This window comes from Xyrauchen texanus, chromosome 29, assembly GCF_025860055.1.
Source record: "Xyrauchen texanus isolate HMW12.3.18 chromosome 29, RBS_HiC_50CHRs, whole genome shotgun sequence".
Lineage (NCBI taxonomy): Eukaryota > Metazoa > Chordata > Actinopteri > Cypriniformes > Catostomidae > Xyrauchen > Xyrauchen texanus.
The window spans coordinates 35026950-35051211 of NC_068304.1; the positions used below are offsets into that span (position 1 = coordinate 35026950).

Sequence of the window (24262 nt, forward strand, 5' to 3'; positions counted from 1 at the left end):
TTTAGACGCGGTGTCATCTGCGTTCTGCCATCTGCGTCTCGCTGTTTAAACGCGATGACGTGTTCGGCGTTAACGGCCCGTAAGGTAACAACTGCACGTATTCTGTTGCCTACTTTTTGACAGTGTAGATGTAGATTCTTTGTTACTATTTTTTCTATATTGACAATGTGTTATCCATATCCGAATGCATAAATGCATTGGTATTGTGGGTATGTGTAGGAGGAGTGAATTGCTGTGATTGGATCAGCGGCTTCATTCGCCCTTCATAGAGCGGATCTTTGTGACATTTGGGATCAGTTCAGCCGGGGTTCTGATACACAGACAGGTCCGGCCCGATACACGCCGCGATGGGACTGACAAGCGACCCAAACTTCCAGAATTTGGAGAAATGGTACAAATCCAATGGCGCTAATCTCAACATGAGGCAAATGTTTGACGCTGACAAAAACAGATTTCAAAAGTTCAGGTACTTATTTAATTCTTTATTTTATTTATTTATTTTTTTCTGTCTGATCTCTATGAATTTATTATTATTTAAATTATATGTAATTTTATTTTATATTCGCAAATAAAAATGTGTCCACAATTCGTGCTATAACTTTTGTGGGCGGGGTCGCGCATATGTAGCTATTTTCAGACTGTCCTGTCAATCATCAAGGTTTCAGTGAGGCACTTGCAGTTGAAGTGAATGGGGGGCAATTTTTGAACATTAAAATATTTACTGTTTCAAAAGTTAAGCCACAAAACATAAAGGATATGCTTGTAACCATGATTTTGGTGTGATCAAATCACTTACAAACCTTTTCTGTATACAGTTATAGCCAAATTTACAACCATGATGACAATGTTAACAAACCCTAAAATGACTGTAAAAATGACAATTTAAACAACTTTACAGCTCAAATAATACATGAGTTTTAACAGAACAATTAATGAAAGTACTTTTATAAAATTATGAACTTCACATTTTGGCCTTTAAACCATTTATAAATTGACCTCATTCACTTCCATTGTAAGTGCCTCACTGAAACCTAGATTTTTGCTTATTTTTTAAAGAAAAGGAGGAACGAGTCAAACTTCAATTTTGTGGTAATCATCATTATGCCACAAATGCTGTCGATTGAGGTTAACTTTATTGAACCCGAATATTCCTTTAACATTAGTGCATTATGTATCGTGAACAGACAATTAACAATGTATAAAGTATTTTACAGCATTTATTAATCTTTGTTAATGTTAGATAATAATAAAAAATACAATTGTTAATTGTTAGTTCATGTTGCATTAACTATTGTAAAGAAAAAACAACTTTTGATTTTAAAAATATATCAGTGAGGGTCACGTGATGCCATGCGAGGTTTGGACGAGTGAGCGGCGAGCTCTGCGCACTTTGATGGTTTTAATACTTTTTATGTCGTAAACCAGTGAGATTCGATAAACCCTGTTCCAAAACTGTTCTAGGAAGACAATATGCCAATGAATTCAAAATCCTTGGATTCTGGAGACATTAAAAGACACTTACTTGCTCAAGCTGACACCCTTGACAAGGCAGCGGCCCAGGGAGCCGATTTGGCCGGAGAAGTGAGGGAAATTCGGCGAGAATTGTTGAACTTGTCGGCAATGCTGATGAAGGTCCTTGCTGACTTGGAGGATCTTGCTGTAATACGCTGATCGATCACTGCCATGGAGCCAAAATTCACTGAGGTGGATACAAGAGTGGGGGATGTCGAGAATCTGTAATCTCACTGGAGTCATCAGAGAGGGAATTAGCTGCTAATCCACTAGCGACCAAGGTGGATTTGGAGTGCATCTGGGAAAAGTTGGAGGATATGGAGAATCATAGTTGGTAGAATAATGTCTGGATTGTTGGAATTCCTGAGGCCGAAGAAGGTCGGGATATGTTGAAATTCCCGGACGGGCTCCTTCCAAGTCTGCTCGACATAACAGCCCATAAGCTGGAAATCGAGCGAGCTCATGAGTTTTTGGTTCAGCAATCTGCTGAGGGAGACAATTCTGGTCAAATTTCTGAGATCATCCGATAAAGATCTTGCGTTATGAGAGATGAGGAGTAAAGGAAGGCTTTTCTTGGAGGAACCACAGCATTTTATTGTTCCCAGAGTTTGCGAATTTAACAAGAGAGAAACGTGATCGTTGCAAGAAACTCTTACATCAATGGAAGGTCGCTTTTGCACTGATGTTCACGGTCAAATTGAGAATAGATGCTAAGGATGGCCGGAAAATATACATGTCCCCAACAAGCGATGTCCTTCATAAAGTCAATGGACTGAGTAATTTATTTTGTGGTACTCACATTGCAGCCAAGTTTGCTGACTCACTGAACATTCACTTGACTGTCCAAGGAAACTGAGCACCTTTTTTGTTTCTTTTTGTGCTGGTTCTGCCTAGCGGCTAGAGTTTGTTTTGTGTAGTAACACACCTTCAGGACAGTTATGTGGATGAATTTACACATTCTTTGTGTTTATTCTACCTATTGGCTGGAGTTTGCTTTATAGATTATATTCTGTTGTGTAATTCTGTCTGTAAATTTTTATAGAAGCACTGGACTTGAGCAATCCAGTGGCAAAGTTTCCTCTCTCGTAGCTTTCAAGCTCTCTTAGACGTACATGGACCGTTTGAGTTTAGAGGGATGGATGCCAGTTGGCGCTGTCGTGCATGGGGTATATGCGCACGTTTTTCTTTTTTCTATTTGTTTGGTTCCTGGGGAAGTTTGGGGATTTCACCTACACTCCCACTGTGTGTGCGCCCTGTTTATTGCCTGGTATTAAGATGTGCATTTAGATGTGTCATCACCATTAACACCTGCAATGTGCATTTCTTTTGACCAACTGTGTTCGGATTTCAAGAACAGTGACTCTGAATTAATAACTGCATACATCAGTCATTACGTTAGTGTGTTACTGCATGATTAGTGTTTTATTTTATTAAAATAAAGAGCAAAGTATGATATCAAAATGAAAGCTCCAAAAAAGTGGCACATTGTTTCTGCTAACTTGAATTTTTAATCTAAGCACAAACATGACATTTAGAGCAAACTTGTCATTTATTGTTGTCAAGTACCTGCATCAGAGCCTCAGAGATGTGTGTGGTTCTCATCTGTGACATTTTATGTATGTATATGCATTTTCAAATTTTACATTCGGATGTTTAGTTCCTTTTATTGCCGCACATAACCAGAATAGTATAAAAAATCTTGTTTTAGCGTGGTGGCTGATTGACAGGTAAAACAAAAAATATATAATTTAAACATATCCACTGTCATGTATATGCTATTAGAATGGATTTTACGCCTCTGAATGTTGTAGACTCTGACGGGTAAAAATAGACCATGATGGAAATTTTTCAACTCAGCCCGTCAAAATGATGGATAGATATTTTTTTCTAGCGCAACCTCTGGTAGGGACTATCATTTTGTTTCATCAGATCATAAGATTTATTCTAAAATAGATTTGTATTTGTATATTTAAGTCCCTCATTTCATCTGTTGTTGATTGCTCTATTGAAAACATTTTAATCTCAGATCGCACCCTGGTGAGTTTAGAGGTGTTGCCACATATGGAGAAAAGGAAATAATATAGTTGGCGCTTTAATGCATCCCTTTTGCGAAATCCTGAATTACAACAAATGTTAAAGGCTGTAATCAGTGATTATATGGAGATCAACTGGTCCTCAGTGTCCTCTGTGGTTGTGGCTTGGGAGGCACTTAAAGTGGTTCTTTGGGGATGGATCATACAGTATGCCTCTTTCACCAAAAAATCCAAAGCACAAGAACTGGTGGAGTTGGAAGGGAATATAAGTGCCAAGGCAGAGCTGAAACACCAAATGTCGTCTGATGGCCTGAGAATTTACCCAATTAAAATGCAGATATAAAGGTGGAGTTTTGGCTATTCAGGGCAAGACAGTCATACTTTGAGTTGGGGTGTAAAGCACGAAAACATTTGGCAAGATATATAAAAGAGAGAGAGTCTTTTTTTTTTTTTCTTTCTTTTTTTATGTTCTGTTTATTTTTCATGAAGTTATAAGTAAAAATGCAGCATATAAGCAACACCAACATAATTGTCAAAGACATGTATTTAGCTATTTCTCGCTCACGAGTAAAACAAATATACAGGTTGTATTTTACTCTTTGAGAACCTTCCAACGACATACAACACATGACTATTTGTTGATATTGAGGATTATTGGATGTTTTTTTGTATTTATTAATTTATTTTATTAACAGACAGACATACAAACCAAAATAGTGCATTAACGAACAATATAGTAATTCCATAATTCCAGAAGTGAAAATAACAGTGTGTGTGTGTGTGTGTGTGTGTGTGCATAAGCAAAATAACCATTTATTATTTATTACCATCATCATTACCATCACCACCACCACTCCTCACTACCAACATGCTGCCAACATTGTATCAGTCAATTTTTATTTCTATTCTTATTTCCATCTTTCCTCCTATGTAACTATTACCATTGTCAGCACTCTTCAAAAATAAAAGATACTTTAATAAGTTAATATAAGATAACCCTCCCCACATCTCTTCAATCCCTATTTTCTCCTAAAACTTATTTATTTATTTATTTATTTATTTATTTTTTGTATGTTATGTGTAGTGTTTAATGTGCATTAAAACAAGGGGTACAGTGTGAGAGTGTCTCAACTTGGGACAGAGATGCTGTCCCATGGAAACCACTTCTCTCCTGTCTTGCCTGCCTAAGTGTTTGAGGTTTTTCAGTGTATATATACATACATACATTTTATTTTATTTTTAATTTTTTTCTCCTTTTTCCTTTCTTTTTTTTCCTTTTTTTCCCCTTTCCCTTTTTCTCTTTTCCTCTCTATTCTACGTTGTGATGCATTAAAAACACATGAAAAGATTAGGGGGGAATTTTGGAAACAATCAATTGATTTAGCTACAGCAGTAGTGAAAACACCTGGTTAGTAATTCCAAAACAGTACTAACAATGGTAATAATAATAATAGTATTAATAATAACAATAATGATACTGATGACAATGATGGCAATGGTGATAGCAATGATGAGAGCAACGACAATAACAACAGCAAAAAAAAAATTATACAGTGGGTACGTAAAGTATTCAGACCCCCTTAAATTTTTCACTCTTTGTTATATTGCAGCCATTTGCTAAAATCATTTGTTCATTTTTTTTCCTCATTATTGTACACACAGCACCCCATATTGACAGAAAAACACAGAATTGTTGACATTTTTGCACATTTATTAAAAAAGAAAAACTGAAATATCACATGGCCCTAAGTATTCAGACCCTTTGCTGTGACACTCATATATTTAACTCAGGTGCTGTCCATTTCTTCTGATCATCCTTGAGATGGTTCTACACCTTCAATTGAGTCCAGCTGTGTTTGATTATACTGATTGGAATTGATTAGGAAAGCCACACACCTGTCTATATAAGACCTTACAGCTCACAGTGCATGTCAGAGCAAATGAGAATCATGAGGTCAAAGGAACTGCCTGAAGAGCTCAGAGACAAAGTTGTGGCAAGGCACAGATCTGGCCAAGGTTACAAAAAAAAATTTCTGCTGCCCTTAAGGTTCATAAGAGCACAGTGGCCTCCATAATCCTTAAATGGAAGACGTTTGGGACGACCAGAACCCTTCCGTCCGGCCAAACTGAGCTATCGGGGGAGAAGAGCCTTGGTGAGAGAGGTAAAGAAGAACCCAAAGATCACTGTGGCTGAGCTCCAGAGATGCAGTCGGGAGATGGGAGAAAGTTGTAGTAAGTCAACCATCACTGCAGCCATCCACCAGTCGGGGCTTTATGGCAGAGTGGCCCGACGGAAGCCTTTCCTCAGTGCAAGACACATGAAAGAACACCTGAAGGACTCCAAGATGGTGATAAATAAGATTCTCCGGTCTGATGAGACCAAGATAGATCTTTTTGGCCTTAATTCTAAGCGGTATGTGTGGAGAAAACCAGGCACTGCTCATCACCTGTCCAATACAGTCTCAACAGTGAAGCATGGTGGTGGCAGCATCATGCTGTGGGGGTGTTTTTCAGCTGCAGGGACAGGACGACTGGTTGCACTCGAGGGAAAGATGAATGCGGCCAAGTACAGGGATATCCTGGACGAAAACCTTCTCCAGAGTGCTCTGGACCTCAGACTGGTCTGAAGGTTCACCTTCCAACAAGACAATGACCCTAAGCACACTGCTAAAATAACAAAGGAATGGCTTCACAACAACTCCGTGACTGTTCTTGAATGGCCCAGCCAGAGCCCTGACTTAAACCCAATTGAGCATCTCTGGAGAGACCTGAAAATGGCTGTCCACCAACGTTTACCATCCAACCTGACAGAACTGGAGAGGATCTGCAAGGAGCAATGGCAGAGGATACCCAAATCCAGATGTGAAAAACTTGTTGCATCTTTCCCAAAAAGACTCATGGCTGTATTAGATCAAAAGGGTGCTTCTACTAAATACTGAACAAAGGGTCTGAATACTTAGGACCATGTGATATTTCAGTTTTTCTTTTTTAATAAATGTGAAAAAATGTCAACAATTCTGTGTTTTTCTGTCAATATGGGGTGCTGTGTGTACAATAATGAGGAAAAAAAATGAACTTAAATGATTTTAGCAAATGGCTGCAATATAACAAAGAGTGAAAAATTTAAGAGGGTCTGAATACTTTACGTACCCACTGTATATATATAGTAATCATAATAGTAACAATAATGATAATAATGGCAATGATGACAAAAGTAACAAAAATATAGTAATATCCGTGGGTTGATTAAAAAGGTGGGAGGAGTCGAAGTTGAAAGGAGAGAGAGGAAGAGATCAGAAAGTGTTGGATGGAAGAGGTCGGTTTCAGATGCGTAATTATAAGGGGGAGATGTGTATTCCATTGTAATGAAGTCTGTAATAAGATTTTTCCAATGGTTAATGTGTATTTTGTTACGAGTTTTCCAGTTCATGAGGATAGTTTTCTTTGCGATGGTTAGAGCTATGAGGAGCATTTTAGAGTTTATAGTTTTATCAGTGATTATTGTGAGGTCCCCCAACAAGCAAAGAGAGGGCGATAGTGGGATGTGGTAGCCGACCATAGTGGATAGTGACTGTGTGACCTCTTCCCAAAAGTGCTTGATTGGAGTGCAGTGCCAGGTTGCATGGATGTATGTATCTATAGAATTGTGATTGCAATGTGTGCAAACTTCTGATGTGAAACCCATTTTGGCTAATCTATTGCCTGTGTAGTGTGTTCTATGAAGTGTTTTGTATTGTATTAATTGAAGATTCGCATTTTTGGACATGAGAAAGATGTTTTTACAGATTTGGGTCCAGAAGTTGGTATCAGGAGCTATTGAAAGATCGTTTTCCCATTTTATTGTTGGTAAGTCTATGGTCTGAAGTTGATTTGAAATCATTTTGTATATTTTAGAGAGAAGTTTCTTTGGAGAAGAAATGTTAACCAAGTCTGATATTGCCGGTGGAAGTTCTAAATTTGTGGCTCTGATGTTTATTTTTGCCAGAACAGAAGATTTGAGTTGTAAGTATTTTAAAAATTCATTGCTCCCGATGCCAAACTCCTGGGCCAATTGTGGAAATGTTGTTAATGTGTTAGTTTTGAAAATATGGTTAATGTGGGTGAGACCCCTTTCAGCCCATGTGCCAAAATTCTGTGTTTTCTTATTGCTTATGAAGTCACGGTTATTCCACAGTGGGGTGAGGTTAGATGGAGCTAGTATAGAATTTGTGATTTGGTGAAATTTCCACCAGGCTGTCAGAGTGGCAGCTATAGTTACTGCATTAAAACATGTGTGTTGTTTGATTGATTTGGTGAGGAATGGTATGTCAGCTATATTTAATTCTTTGCATAGTGATTGTTCTATATCTAGCCATATACAGGTGAAACTCGAAAAATTAGAATATCGTGCAAAAGTTCATTAATTTCAGTAATTCAACTTAAAAGGTGAAACTAATATATTATATAGACTCATTACAAGCAAAGTAAGATATTTCAAGCCTTTATTTGATATAATTTTGATGATTATGGCTTACAGCTTATGAAAACCCCAAATTCAGAATCTCAGAAAATTAGAATATTACATGAAATCAATAAAAAAAGGATTTTAAATACAGAAATGTCGGCCCTCTGAAAAGTATAATCATGCATATGTACTCAGTACTTGGTTTGGGCCCCTTTTGCATTAATTACTGCCTCAATGCGGCGTGGCATGGATGCTATCAGCCTGTGGCACTGCTGAGGTGTTATGGAAGACCAAGATGCTTCAATAGCGGCCTTCAGCTCTTCTGCATTGTTTGGTCTCATGTCTCTCATCTTTCTCTTGTCAATGCCCCATAGATTCTCTATGGGTTTCAGGTCAGGCGAGTTTGCTGGCCAATCAAGCACAGTAATACCATGGTCATTGAACCAGGTTTTGGTACTTTTGGCAGTGTGGGAAGGTGCCAAGTCCTGCTGGAAAATGAAGTCAGCATCTCCATAAAGCTTGTCTGCTGAAGGAAGCATGAAGTGCTCTAAAATGTCCCGGTAGACGGCTGCATTGACTCTGGACTTAATTAAGCACAGTGGACCAACACCAGCCGATGACATGGCTCCCCAAACCAACACAGACTGTGGAAACTTCACACTGGACTTCAAGCATGTTGGATTGTGTGCCTCTCCATTCTTCCTCCAGACTCTGGGACCTTGGTTTCCAAATGAGATGCAAAATTTGCTCTCATCAGAAAAGAGGACTTTGGACCACTGAGCAACAGACCAGTTCTTTTTCTTTAGCCCAGGTAAGGCGTTTGACATTTGAAGCCCATGTCAGGACCCGTCTGTGTGTGGTGGCTCTTGATGCATTAACTCCAGCCTCAGTCCACTCCTTGTGAAGCTCCCCACACATTTGAATGGCCTTTTCCTGACAATCCTCTCCAGGCTACGGTCATCCCTGCTGCTTGTGCACCTTTTTCTTCCACACTTTTCCCTTCCACTTAACTTTCTATTAATGTGCTTTGATACAGCACTTTGAGAACATCCAACTTCTTTTGCAATAACCTTTCGAGGCTTTCCCTCCTTGTGGAGGGTGTCAATGATGGTTTTCTGCACAACTGTCAGGTCAGCAGTCTTCCCCATAATTGTGAATTCAACTGAACCAGACTGAGAGACCATTTAAAGGCTCAGGAACCCTTTGCAGGTGTTTAGCTGATTAGAGTGTGACACTTTGAGCCTACAATACTGAACCTTTTCACAATATTCTAATTTTCTGAGATTCTGAATTTGGGGTTTTCATAAGCTGTAAGCCATAATCATCAAAATTATATCAAATAAAGGCTTGAAATATCTTACTTTGCTTGTAATGAGTCTACATAATATATTAGTTTCACCTTTTAAGTTGAATTACTGAAATTAATGAACTTTTGCACGATATTCTAATTTTTCGAGTTTCACCTGTAGTATCGGATTGGGTGGGGTGGATCCATTTGTATATGTATTGCAGTTGGTTAGCCATTGAGTAATAATACAAATTTGGTGCTTCTAGTCCTCCTTGAACCTTGTTTTTTTGTAGTGTAGTGAGTTTTATCCTTGGTGTTTTATTTTTCCAGTAGAAGTGAGTGATAATGGAGTCTAGTGATCTAGAGAGAGTCTTTTTCTACCATTACCTCAATGAAATCTGCTGGTGGTGAAATATTTACCTCAGCCATTGATATTAATAATGCTTTTAAAGAATTCTATCTTGATCTCTATAGTTCACTAAACTGACAAATGAGAAAAACTCTCTGATTCTAATTTCTATGGATACAGAGTGAATTGGTCCGAAGCTTTGGCTATGACAGCATACTGCCTGGTAACAGCTTTTCAGTCGAGCGCCTTTCAGTGGCACAAACAGGGCATCAAGTATTTGGGTATTTTATTCCCATCTAATTTGTGTGATTTAGTTAGTTAATTTTGATCCTTTAATAAAAAGGTTTTCGAGTGATGTGTGGGCTTCATTACATTTATCTATGATTTGGAAGGTTAATGTTATTCAAATTAATTGTATTCCAAGATTCAACTACCTGCTACATTCTCTCCATTTAGATGTTTCCCTCTCTTATTTCAAGCAATTTGATAGCATAGCGAAGTCCTTCATTTGGAATGGTAAATGTCCCAAAATAAAATTTCAACAAGCTGCACAGGCTGATTGACAAAGGTGGGCCAAAGAGTTTGTTTTATTATTACGTGTTCTGTCTCATACATGTGGCTCATTGGTCGCTTCCACCTGAGAGCCCCTCCCTGGTTTTGTATTGAACAGGAAGTTCTTGCCCCTATTTCGGCATTTGAAAGCCTTTCTATCAAACTAACCAGAGAAGTTAAGTTACACTTGTGGAGGTGAGGGCGTGGTCGAGCACCCGTCTGAGGAAAGAGAAAGCGGTAAGGACATCCACCTGAGATGAATTGTGACTAATTGCCATCTCTATGTTCACAGTGAGAGTTGGGGGAGATAAAAAGACAGCCAGTGCACAGAGAGAGAGACAGGCAGACCAGAGTCTTCGTGTCTGTTCCCTTAGGGAGAGCGTTGTGTTGTGTGAAGCTGAAAAGTGGACTTTTTATTTGAGTGACGTTGAAAAGCGGACTGTTTAAGTTGAGTGATGCTGAAAAGCTGTTTTATGTTTTGAGTAAAGCTGTACAGCGATTGCTGATTATTTGTGAATAAAACAGACTCTCGTGAACTGTGGAAACCAGTTCCTGCTTCCTCCTTTATCTGTTTAACCTGAACCTTTGTTACAACCCTGTTATCTCGCATTTGCACTCTGTATGGAAAAAAGTGTCCAGAGTGTTTAATTCGGACATTTATTAAATGTTGCCTCAAGCAAATGGCTGAACACAAAATTATGTATTGATAAGTCCCCTTTCTGCTGGTCAGAGTGGATTGTGAGGTGGGTTACTACACTCTGTGAGTGGAGTGGAGTGTTGAGATCCTTTGAAAATTTGGTTCAACATTTTAGGATTCCCAGATCTCAATTTTTTAGGTATTTACAGCTGCGCCATCTGCTCCATACTATTTTTGGGAGTAGTATACACCCCCCTAAAGTGGCAGACACTCTGGGAGTGGTGATTACTGCGTTTGGAAAAGGTCTTGAGGCATCAGTGTATTACTCCCTGCTAATTCAGAGTCTGGGGGATGGAGCTTTAAATTCTATCAAGAAATTATGGGAGAAAGATTTAAACTTTGTATTGGAGGAGGGTGTGGGCTAGGATTAAAAAAAAAAATGAAGTCTGCATCTAGAGATGCAAGAGTGAGCCTTATACAATTCAAGATTTTACGTGTGTGTGTGTGTGTGTGTGTGTGTGTGTGTGTGTGTGTGTGTGTGTGATCATATATGACCACTGGGATGTTGTTGAGGGCCAGATTGGGAGGGATAATAGTGGGGATTAAATCTTTATTATATATATTAGTACATGCTGATATTAAAATGAACAAAGATTAATAAATGCTGTAAAAATATTAACTAATTAGTTAACTTATGTTAATAAATGGAACCTTATTGTAAAGTGTTATCATTTCTGATGTAATGTATTTTCAAGGGTAATGGTGACAACAATTCTGTGTGTCATGTTTTAATACTTGCTCTGTGATAATGCCAAAATGGCAGGCTGTATTTACATAATAGTCATACTAACCAGTTTGGATCTTGGTGTTGTGCCTAATGTTGTATTACTATCTTCTTCTAACAGCTTAACTTTAAAGACAGATGAAGGGGATATTCTACTGGATTACTCCAAGAATCTTATCAATGAAGATGTTATGAAGATGCTTGTAGAGCTGGTAAAGTTCAGAGTTGATGAATGTTTACCTCATTAACTGATTGGCTTTTAGTTTCCCACACAAAAAAGTACTGCGGTGAAACCATGTTACAGTGAATTTACTTTGGAATGTGACTTGGTAACTTAAGCTTCCAGTACTAGCAGCAATAGCTATTATTATTATGTAATTGTGTCATAATTACAGAATAATACCAACAGAGAATTTGTCATATGCACAACTATAAAGTTGATACTGTACAGTGTTTATAGTTGAGTATACTGTAGGTAAGGAATGGATATGTACAGTAAGGTAGTATGAATAAATATGAATTAGGCCTACATATTGCATATCTGGGTTTGTACAGGTAGCATGGACAATTTCAAATTTGTATATTACACATGCAATCTGTATTGTACTCAGTGGAGATTTTCCACTGTTATTGAGAAGTGTAAAAGTGTTATCCAAAAAAACATGGTATTAGTATATTTATGGTGCCTTGTAAATATAACAGTCTTTTTGGATTCTCTGTCTCTCAGGCAAAGTCTCGTTGCGTGGAGGCTGCCAGAGACAAGATGTTTTCAGGAGAAAAGATTAATTTCACTGAGGTATTTAATATGTCTGTTTGTCTGTGATAAATCAATGTGTGTGCCAAAATACATGTCCCATCTCCATGTCTTATGGTAGACACAAACTGAGCACTGTTTGGACATATTTTAACACGAATGATGGAAACATTGGCCAAATGGCACTTAGTATTGTAAATTGTGTCTTTATTTTGTCATTTTTATAATTGCAAAATGCATTTGTAATCGTGCTTGAGATTAAATATAAGCTATACACACACACTGCTGTCTCCAGGGTCGTGCGGTTCTCCACGTTGCCCTGAGGAACCGTTCAAACACGTCCATAAATGTGGACGGTAAAGACGTGATGCCAGAGGTCAACAAGGTTCTGGAGAAGATGAAGGGCTTCTGTCATGTGAGTGACACATGTGACCAGTGACAAATCAATAGGCACATTTGAGATGCCAAACAGCTTACTTTGAAAGTAGACAAGAGTAGTCGGCTGCAGCAAGGAGAGGAGTGAAATAATGCTGTCAAGTTGGACAGTTTTCACTTCTCATAGAGAATCAGCCACCTATGAGGTTTAAGGCAGATACAGTATTGCATGTTTCTTTGTTGCTGATAAAGTGGGTGCAATAAAAATGTTGTTGCTTCTAAATGAAAATTAATATGATGAACAAGTCCTAATGTACCTGTTTTTTAATTCCACCCAAAAGCTGACTTTTTTCATTTATTTTTAGTTTAATTAAGACAAGTATTTTAGATATGTTAGTTAGATATATGAAAATAGTTACATAACCCATACAGAGATCGCACTTTCAGACATATTTCATACACTTACAAACATGGTATCAGAGTAAAAAAAAGAAAAAAGAACAAAACATCACAGTTACTTAAGCCAATGAGCATTAAAGGGATAGTTCACCAAAATGTTTTACCAAATCATTTACTCACCCTCATGCCATGTGTATGACTTTCTTTCTTCTGCAGAAGATAAACAAAGATTTTAAGAAGAATATTTCATCTCTGTAGGTCCATACAATGCAAGTAAATGGGTGCCAAAATTTTTATGCGCCAAAAAGCTCATTAAGGCATCATAAAAGTAATCCATCCGACTCCAGTTTTTTTATCTATATCTTCAGAAGTGATATGATAGATGTGGTTGAGAAACAGATCAATATTTAAGTCCTTTTTTGCTAGAAAATCTTCTTCTTGCCCAATAGGTGGCGATATGCATAAAGAAGGTGAATCACCAAAAACACAACAAGAAGGGGAACATGAAAGTGAAAGTTAAAGTGTAGATTGACTGGGCAGGGAGGAGAATTCATAGTATAATAGTACTTAAATATTGATCTGTTTCTCACCCACACCTATCATATCGCTCCTGAAGATATGGATTAATACACTGGAGTCTTACGGATTACTTTAATGCTGATTTATGTAATTTTTTGAGCATTAAAATTTTGGCACCCCTCCACTTGCATTGAACGGACCAAAAGAGCTGAGAAATTCTTATAAAAAATGTCATTTGATTTCAGCAGATGAAAGAAAGTCATACACATCTGGGATAGTATAAGGGTGAGAAAATGATGAGAGAAGTTTCATTTTTGGGTGAACTATTCCTTTAAAGAGAAACAGCAACCAGGATGTAATTTTCATCAGCTGTTTTCTTTTTCTATCCGCAGAAAGTTCGCAGTGGCGAGTGGAAGGGGTACACGGGCAAATCCATCACAGATGTTGTCAACGTTGGCATCGGGGGATCTGATCTGGTTTGTGAAATCCTGAAAATCTGTTCACAGTAGTAATTCAGTTTTATTTGTATTGCACTTTCACAATACATGATCTTTATCTGCGCGTCTCGCATTTCAGCTATCTTTTCCAACACAACAAACACACACACACAGGTCTGGGTAACTCTCATATGAGGCTCTCGTCTCCCCTTAATCTCTCCTGAGCCGCTCACTGCAACACAGGACAGCTGTTAGAGAAATGATACGCAGGTGTGCGTTCTTCTTACCATTTGCATCTCCCAGCTTCGCTCTCCATTCAGTGGTGCTCGACCACACCCCGGCCTTCACAATGTTGTTCCAAAGCAGTTTAATAGAGAATAATGTCTTGGATAAGGTGACAATGACAAGGAAAATATCACTGTTTTTACCCTGTTTTTTTCCTTCTTTGGGTTCGAGACAATTGTGGTTTTACAGTGTTATTTCATAATTAGCTTGCGATTATGAAAGGACACTGGTACCAACTCTATTTGCTGGTTCTGGGTGTGTATTAGGGTCCATTAATGGTGACAGAAGCCCTGAAGCTGTACTCTAAAGGAGGACCCCGGGTGTGGTTTGTGTCTAACATCGATGGAACACACATTGCTAAAACTCTGGCTGAACTCAATGCCGAGACCACTCTCTTCATTATCGCATCAAAGGTATTTACATGATTAAACCTAAATATATTATAGAGGATTAGGAGGGACATATCAAAACAGCCACACACTTGTGACCCCTAAATATACCTTTGTTTGTAGCTAGGCCCGTTTCTAGCAAGGTATAAGTGGCCGCTTAGGGCCCCCGATCCCTATATATATATATATATATATATATATATATATATATATATATACATATATATTTATTGTTAATTTGTATAGTTATTTAGTGTTAATTTATTTATTAATTTTTTGTGTTTTATGTAATTAATAGTAATAATTTCGCTTAGGACCCCCAAATGCTCAGAAATGGCCCTGTATGTAGCAATGTTTTTTTATAATCACATAGACAGACATCACATACCAAATAATTTTTTAAACCACATGTTCAGCTGCTGTTCTATCACTTTTATTTTAGTCAACAAAATTACTAAATTGGTTTAATTGATTAATTATTTTCTTTTCAGACGTTCACAACCCAGGAAACGATCACAAATGCTGAATCTGCAAAGGAGTGGTTCCTTCAAGCAGCAAAAGATGTGAGTCAAGTCTCTTTCAGTGACTTTATATGAGACAACAGATACTTCAGTATGTGATACATTTTTTACTTTTTATACTTTTCACAGAAATCTGCAGTTGCCAAACATTTTGTGGCCCTCTCTACCAATGGAGTAAGTTTATTATCATTTACAGTACTGTACCAGTCAGCATTTTGGACACACCAACTTATTTTCCTCATCAGCGAATAATAGTAATGTCATGAAAACTATGAAAACAACATAAATGGAAGCACTGGAATTATCCAATAATCTAACTTTATATCTCTGTTTTTTCTGGTTCTGTATTTCAGCCCAAAGTGACAGACTTTGGCATCGACCCAGTGAACATGTTTGAGTTTTGGGATGTGAGTACTAATCTGTTGAGGGCTCTGAATGTGTCTGGACAAAAAAAAGGCTCGTCCGTGAGCTATTTTTGGCATTGTGGTTTGAACTGTGAAGTAGGTGTCTGGACACACACATGGCCAGCTGTCAGGTAACCAGACACTCTACTGACTCACGGCCGGCCACTGGAGGCTTATTAATGATCGTGACCTTATCGTATACATAGGTTACGCATAGCCTGGTTTACTTTAAAGGCCGACAGGCTACTTTTGGTCACATTGTTGATATTTAAAGGGCAAGGTTCCTTCAGATGTACTTTATTATAGACTATAAGCTGTTTAGCATATGCTGTTTATACAGTACTATGCGAGTAATACTGTATATATAGTAGTGATTTTTTGTCATGTTTTCCAGTATACATTTGACAATGGGTTAGAAAAATTTACTTTTTTTCCCTTTTGAATTAAGTTTATTTTTCTAACCACACTGGTACACTTGTTTCTTTGACCGGTTACAGTGGTGCCGTGACCCGGACGGGAGTGAGGTTTAGGGGGGTGAGTGTAATTGGAGCAAGCTAGTATGTAATAGTTGTGCAGTATGTGTAAAACCTCACTCCCCTGGCCTCACTAGTGACTGATGCTAGAGGCTGTAGCATTTCGTCTTCCATTCCAGTTGACGTCGGTTTGAATCTTGCTCAGAGCGGGTCAAGCAGGACCGGTTACATATATAGTATACTGTACATACACTGGCGGCCAAAAGTTTGGAATAATGTACAGATTTTACTCCTATGGAAAGAAATTGGTCATTTAATTCACCAAAGGTAGATCACAATGTATAGTCAGGACAATAAAAACGTGAAAAATTACTATTACAATTTAAACAAAAAAAATTCAGAACTTCTTAAACTACTTATCAAATCCTCCACATGCAGCAATGACAACTTTGCAGATCTTTGGCATTCTAGCTGTCAGATTGTCCAGATACTCAGGTAACATTTCACCCCACACTTCCTGTAGTAATTGCCATAGATGTGGCTGTTTTTTCGGTCACTTCTCGCACACCTTACAGTCTAACTGATCCCACAAAAGCTCAATGGGGTCAAGATCCATAACACTCTTTTCCAAATATCTGTTGTCCAATGTCTGTTTCTTTGCCCACTCCAACATTTTATTTTATTTTTTCTGTTTTAAAAGTGGCTTTTTCTTTGCACTTCTTCCCATAAGGCCTGCACCCCTGAGTCTTCTCTTTACTGTTGTACATGAAACTGGTGTTGAGCGGGTAGAATTCAATGAAGCTGTCAGCTGAGGACATTTGAGGCATCTATTTCTCAAACTAGAGACTCTGATGTACTTATCCTCTTGTTTAGTTGCACATCTGGCCTTCCACATCTCTTTCTGTCCTTGTTAGAGCCAGTTGTCCTTTGTCTTTGAAGTCTGTAGTGTACACCTTTTGTGTGATATCTTCTGTTTTTTTTTTTCCTTCGGTTTCTTTTTTGCCATTTTTGACCTAATATTGACCTTAAGACATACCAGTCTATTGTATATTGTGGCAACTCAAAAACAAACACAAAGACAATGTTAAGCTTCATGTAATGAACCAAATAGCTTTCAGCTGTGTATGATATAATGGGAAGTGAATTTCTAGTACCAAATTAGTAATTTAGCATGATTAATCAAGGATAAGGTGTTTGAGTGATGGCTGCTGGAAATGGGGCCTGTCTAGATTTGATAAAAAATGCCTTTTTTTCAATTAGTGATGGTGCTGTTTTTTACATCAGTGATGTCTTGACCATACTTTGTGATCAGTTGAATGCCACATTGATGAATTCATTTTGCTTCAGAAATGGCAAAATCTGTACATTATTCTGTGTGTGTGTGTGTGAGTGTGTATTTATCACTTTGTGGGGACCAAATGTCCCCATAAGGACAGTAAAACCCGAAATTTTTGACCTTGTGGGGACATTTTGTCGGTCCCCATGAGGAAAACAGCTTATAAATCATACTAAATAGTTTTTTGAAAAGGTAAAAATGCAGAAAGTTTTCTGTGAGGGTTACGTTTAGGGGAAGGGTTAGGTTTAGGGGATAGAATATAAAGTTTGTACAGTATAAAAACCATTATGTCTATGGAAAGTCCCCATAAAACATGGAAACACAACAAGTGTGTGTGTGTGTGTGTGTGTGTGGCCAACAATTCCCATGGTGTGTACTTAATTTTTTACATGAGTAACGTACACCCCTTTGAAATTTTGACATATTTGGACAAGCAAACATTTGATCCACTTTGAAACGGTGCCTATTATTAAAGTTGATATCTGTTTATTTATTTATCTTTAATAAAAATGACTAAAAAAATGTAATTTGATGTGTCATTTCTTTGAATATATCAACTTTATTAATAGGCACTGTTTCAAAGAGGATCCAATGTTTGCTTGTCCAAATATGTCAAAAAAGCCAATAATTTCCATGGTGTGTCCTTATTTTTTCACATTACTGCATACAATGGCCCCAAAAAGTATTTGGACCATTAGGCCTTGTCTGAATGCCATTGCATTAGATAATAAAATATCAAAGCAAGTGTAGTTTAAATGGGCTCTTTGTTTTCTAGTGGGTTGGTGGACGATATTCTTTGTGGTCTGCAATTGGTTTGTCCATCGCACTTCATATTGGTGAGTTCTGCTATTATGTGATTGAGGTTTGTAGCCAGAGATTGTTAGATATTGTCAAGTGTCTCTATAACCTCTTCTGCCTCAGGATACGAGAACTTTGAGAACCTGTTGGCTGGAGCTCATTGGATGGTGAGTTTTATATGTACAGCAGAATTTGACCCACATTAGCAGCATCAAAATAACTCATTGATTCTTGAAAACAATTTACTTTACATGCTGTCTTGCCTCATTTGCTGGCAGCACTTTGGCGCTGTAATAAAATCTGTTGCCAGTTTAAAACACAAATTTATATTGACCTTATATAAACTCCTTATTATACAGACATTCCATCTCGTTTCTTACAGGATACTCATTTCCGTACGGCCCCATTGGATCAGAACGCGCCAATGCTGCTCTCCTTGCTGGGCGTCTGGTACATTAATTTCTTTCAGGCTGAGACGCATTGCCTGTTACCCTACGATCAGTACATGCACCGCTTCGCTGCGTACTTCCAACAGGTCTGTCTCTAATACAAACCTGTTGAGTTTACAGAATATCGCATACTAATTTACAGTACCATTCAAAGTCTGGACACACCTACTTATTCTTTGTTATTAATATTTTCCAAATTATAGAATAATACATTTATCAAAACTATGAAATATAGGAATTTTATCATGTTAAAAATATTGAACAAATCCAAAGTATCTTAGTAGACACTCTTTGTCAAGAATACTGCTCTGCTGACCATTTTCTCAAGCAACATCATGAGGTGCATCCTGCCATGCTGTATAAATTAATGCCACATTTAAGTTCAGAGGGTGCTTGTTCATCAAAGCCTGCCAATCATATTCCAAAAAAATAATCTGCTTCCCTTGCACCGGTGACTATTCTTCCGGCATCCCTCCACCTCCCCATCTCCACCTTTTAGATTTACTAACACCTATACCAAATATTGTTTTTAAATGTTCTTTAGTCAGATAGTCCTGGAGGAGGAGAGGTGGGGGAGCTTAGAGCTCAATGCCAGTCTTGTGCTCAAGCCCCTCCATTGTGGCCACCGCGCAATATCTGTTTACCTTAATGTGCTACGGGACAATATGAACCAGTGAACTCCTAAAACAGTACTAAAGGAGTTTACATATACACTGGACATTGTTGGCTGCTTTTCCTTCTCATCCCCATCCATTTTAAGCATTAAGATCAATATGTTTTAAGATTATGAGAAAAAAATGTATTTAACTATGTCCAAGCATTTGTCTGTATTGACTGGGTTTATAATAGAGTAGATGCATTGGGAATTACATTAAGAATGGAAAGTCATATTAGTAAATGCAGTTATTTTTCAAGAAACCAAACACTGACATTTTTATGGGCTATGTGATATAAGTTATGTCGCATATTTGCATAACACATAAAGTTGATGAATGAATGAATGAATGAATCTAATCCAGTGGTGTCTACAGGGTGACATGGAGTCTAATGGAAAATACATCACAGTTAACGGTGGGCGAGTGAACTATCACACCGGGCCAATCGTATGGGGAGAACCAGGAACTAACGGACAGCACGCATTCTACCAGCTCATTCATCAAGGTTCATTCATAGGCATATATTAGCTACAGAATCTGACACTCTGTCCTCATGCATCTACATATGCTTTAATATAGAGAATTACATATACTGTGAGGGGTACATACTTATTTTTAGGACAAATTTGGCCCCAGTAGTTGGCAAACTCTGACCAAATCTTGCTTTGGGGACATTTGGGATGTCATCATTTGGGGGAAGAAAAAAACCCCAATATAAACTAAGTAAATAATACTTTTCGAAAATTCAGAAAATGCAAAACGTTTCCTTTTAGAGTTAGGGTGTGGGTTAGGGTTAGTCTGAAATTGTTATATTTCAATATTTTCATAGTTAAATAGCATTATATAAAAACAATATATGTCTAAGGTATGTACCCATTTAGATTCCCAAGTAAACGTGAGTGTGTTTGTGTGTCTAACCCTTCTGTCTCCTCCACAGGAACTCGCATGGTCCCTGCTGACTTCCTGATTCCCGCACAGAGCCAGCATCCAATCAGAAACAACCTTCACCATAAGGTACCAGGCTGGAGTCTGCACACCAACACAGCACAAGATAGATAGATAAATAGACAGACAGACAGACAGACAGACAGACAAATACACAATATAGACTATGTCTATATTATGGTATACATACAGTATGCAAAATTTTGATGATCAGTATTTTATATTTTAATATATAGATTCTGATGGCTAATTTCCTGGCCCAGACGGAGGCTCTGATGAAGGGAAAGACGACAGATGAGGCAAAGAAAGAGCTGGAGGCCGGAGGACTGAGTGGAGAAAAGCTAGAGAAGATTCTTCCACACAAAGTGAGAATGTAGTACAGTAAAATACTGTACCCTCACAATGACTTGTACTGCCCTCTGCTGGATAAACTGACACTACACACCAAAACAAGGGCTCTGTTTTGGAATAGCAGCTGTAGGATCCTTATTATTTCTGCACTATGCATACTGTGAACTAATTTCTGTTTGCACAGAATACCCAGATGACAGTATTTGCTAAAGTAAACATGTACATAATGAGGTCATGTGTCAACAATGTAGCTTACAACTGTTTGAAATGTATTTGATGCTGTTTTTACTGTTTCACATACTGCTTAAAGTATGCAGTATAATGCGGTAAACAGAACACTAATATTCCATTCCAAACACAGCTAAGCTGTGTCCCAAATGATGAACTATACACTATGCACTTGCAATATACACTTTGTACGTGGCAGTGTACATATACATACATATATATATGTATGTATGTATGTATATGTAGTGGAGGAATTTTCAATGTGTAGTATTGTCCCAAATGGAACATTTAAAAAAATGTTTACTACACGGAAACATTCGCCATTGAACAGCTGAAAGAAGTGACATTTCAAACTCATTTGTGATTTGTTGCCGTTAGCTTTAGCACATTAGCCATCCTCAGTTCATCACTTGTATCTCAAACAATGTCTGTGGGGTGACAGCATGGGGTGATGCTAAAGCATTTAACTTGCATATGTAAGGTGCTCTCTTCACTGAAGTTTTGCTAGTTGCTACATTCTCCATAACTTACAATTGTTTTGTCAGCAACTAGGGAAGCAGTACAGAAAGACATGTTTCCACACTCTGTTTTGATGGTTGAAGGATTGCATCATCCGGGTACTCATAGCACACTTCTTTTTGTTGCATTTTCAGTGTTAACACACTATTCGCACTATAAAGTGATGTAGAAGTGTGCAGTTCAGTGTCTGAGGCCACGTCCACACTAAAACTTTTTGTTTGAAAAGGAACATGTTAATTTTGCTGTGTAACGCCTCTTCATCCACGCTTTCGGAAGTGCTGTCTGTTACTGTATAACGGTACTTTGGAAATAGTACAGTGACATTAGGAAACTGAGAGATTTCACATTAAATCAGATAAGTGTGGATGTGGCTTAAATAGTAGGGGTTTGTTTATCTGGATAATTATGCGGTGGTGTTGTAGGTTACAGTGACAGGGTGAAACATTAAAACATTTTCCTGTTGACATTATACATTCTCTTCTGTCCAGGTATTCCAAGGAAACAAGCCGACAAATTCAATCATTTTCAAAAAGTTGACTCCGTATACACTGGGCGTGCTGATTGGTGAGTTAAAAGCTACTTTGAATATCCTGCTTGCTGATGCTGTACATTACTACTGTATATGCTGATGTTCTTTGCTAACCTCCATGAAATATGTTCATTTACTCTCTTTACAGCCATGTATGAACACAAGATCTTCATTCAAGGTGTCATGTGGGAGATTAACAGTTTTGATCAGTGGGGGTGAGTTGTTCGATGTATTACATATAAATCAACAAAGAAATCGATTAAATAAATATAAATACTTGATACTCAAATTGCAAGGTTAAGGACCTTAATTAACCTGACAAAATGTTTAAATTCCAAATATTAAAGCATAAAATACCAAAAAGAAATAATCTATCATTATTTACTCACTCTCATGTTGTTGCAAACTTATTTGACTTTCTTTCTTTAGTTAAACACAAAAGTTTGTGAGGCTGTCAGCCCTTAAGATTCTGCCTAACATCTCCTTTTGTGGTCCATAGATGAAAAAAAGTCATACAGGTTTGGAGCTGTATAGGGAGTTTTCTTTAAAATGTTTTGAAACACTTTACAATAAGGTTCCATTTTGTTAACATAAGTAAACAACATTAGTTAACATGAACTAACAAAATACTTTTACAGCATTATCAGAATTATTTATACTTTTATCAGTCTTGCTTTATGTTAATTTCAACATATACTAATACATTTTTTGAATCAAAGTTGTGTTTGTTAACATTAGTTAATGCACTTTGAACTAGCATGAACTAACAATGAACAATTATGTTTTTATTAACTAACATTTAACTAAGATAAATTACTGCTGTAAAAATGTATTGTTAATTGTTTGTTCATGATACCTAATGCATTAACTAATGTTAACAAATGAAACCTTTTTGTGAAGTGTTACCAAATTTTTACATTTGGGTGAACTATACCCTTCAAGGTTAGATTTGTGCATGCAATTTGCAACATATTACCCATGTCCGGATTAACCAAATGGGAAATTGGGGTCCAGGGGGACACCATACGACAGCATTTATAAAAATATTTTCTGGTCTGTTTTAGTGGTTATTTAAGTTTTCCCGTATCATAAATCTGGTATAAATGATTGTCAAGAGATCCGGAACGCTACCAAAGCAGCGTGTAGACGGCACTGTCATGTGATACTGTTACTTTTCTCGGTCCTGGCGAGGCTAGGCCAATCACACTTTATTATGATTACAGGATAATCCTTTTAAAAATTATTTTATAGATACTGTTGAGGTGGATTTCTATTCACATCCTTGCAATTTTCAGTTTTTTATTAAAAATTACAATCCAGTGTGAAAATGTCTCCGGTGACATATAAAATTAGATTTAAATGCAGATGGATGAAGAATTTGGTTTTTTGAGCCATCAAGTGCTCCCTGCAGGAAGAAAAACATATGTCTCATCAGACACAGTCAATAGCTGAGAACGATTGCAATTTCAGTGTTTTCCTTAAACAAAACTATCGAATGACTATATGAAACTTGGAGTATATCACTATAGAGTCATATGGAGATTGGAATGAAGGTGAATAAATGATTTTTGGTGAGCAATTTCTGTCTATATTTAAACGTTTACTTTGTTTATATCATACCCTAGAAAAGATGGTTATCCTGTTATAGTATATTATAATATGACTCTATTATGATTGGTCAATGGCGCCATCTAGCATCCTGATATTTCTGAGTGACAACCGCACATCCCCATATCTTTCCACTCATCTGGGTATCTGAGCCATCTTTTTTCTACTTATCGGATAACTGTGTGATCTCTACAAGTAAGCTAATAAAATAATTTTAATTCAAATCAATGTTTCATGTGCATTTAATTATTTATTTGGCAAGTAGTATTTTAATGAGCTGGATAATGAGCAGTCAGACAGCCAATAAAAAATAAAAAAAACACCATGAATAGAAAACCGGAGGTGGAATGAGCTCAGAAAACTATAAGTATTAATATTTGAAGTGACTGTCTGTCTATCCTCTCTCTAAACTTAGTGTGGAACTCGGGAAACAGCTGGCAAAGAACATCGAACCTGAGCTTCAGGATTCTGCAGAGGTCAGTTCTCACGATTCGTCCACGAACGGCCTCATCAACTTCCTCAAGAAGAACTTTGCTTGAATGCAGCATGAGCACGGCTATGATGTTCGCCAGAACCTTCACTCTCACTCTCCTGCACCCCTGCACTGCTAAACCACGACCCTGTGGGACGCCTGCAACCTGCTGTGTGTGTGTGATCGGCTGAACTACAAATAAAAGATTAAACCCTT

General features: G+C 37.6%; 1 protein-coding gene across 2 annotated transcripts; it reads left to right on the forward strand.

Moving 5' to 3' along the window:
- LOC127623115 (glucose-6-phosphate isomerase-like) lies at positions 1-24262 on the forward strand. 2 transcript variants are annotated; one of them, XM_052097375.1, is made up of 19 exons: positions 1-84; positions 220-466; positions 11721-11811; positions 12327-12395; positions 12649-12768; positions 14039-14122; positions 14635-14781; positions 15249-15320; positions 15408-15452; positions 15632-15685; positions 18267-18327; positions 18413-18456; positions 18672-18824; positions 19770-19899; positions 20332-20408; positions 20576-20704; positions 21926-22001; positions 22115-22181; positions 23990-24262. In XM_052097375.1, the coding sequence occupies exons 2-19, from the start codon at positions 348-350 to the stop codon at positions 24111-24113; spliced, it is 1662 nt and encodes a 553-aa protein (XP_051953335.1). In that variant the 5' UTR covers positions 1-84; positions 220-347; the 3' UTR covers positions 24114-24262. The 2 variants fall into 2 exon arrangements, with proteins under 2 accessions (XP_051953335.1, XP_051953333.1); XM_052097373.1 differs by lacking the exon at positions 1-84 and having other exon boundaries at positions 113-466.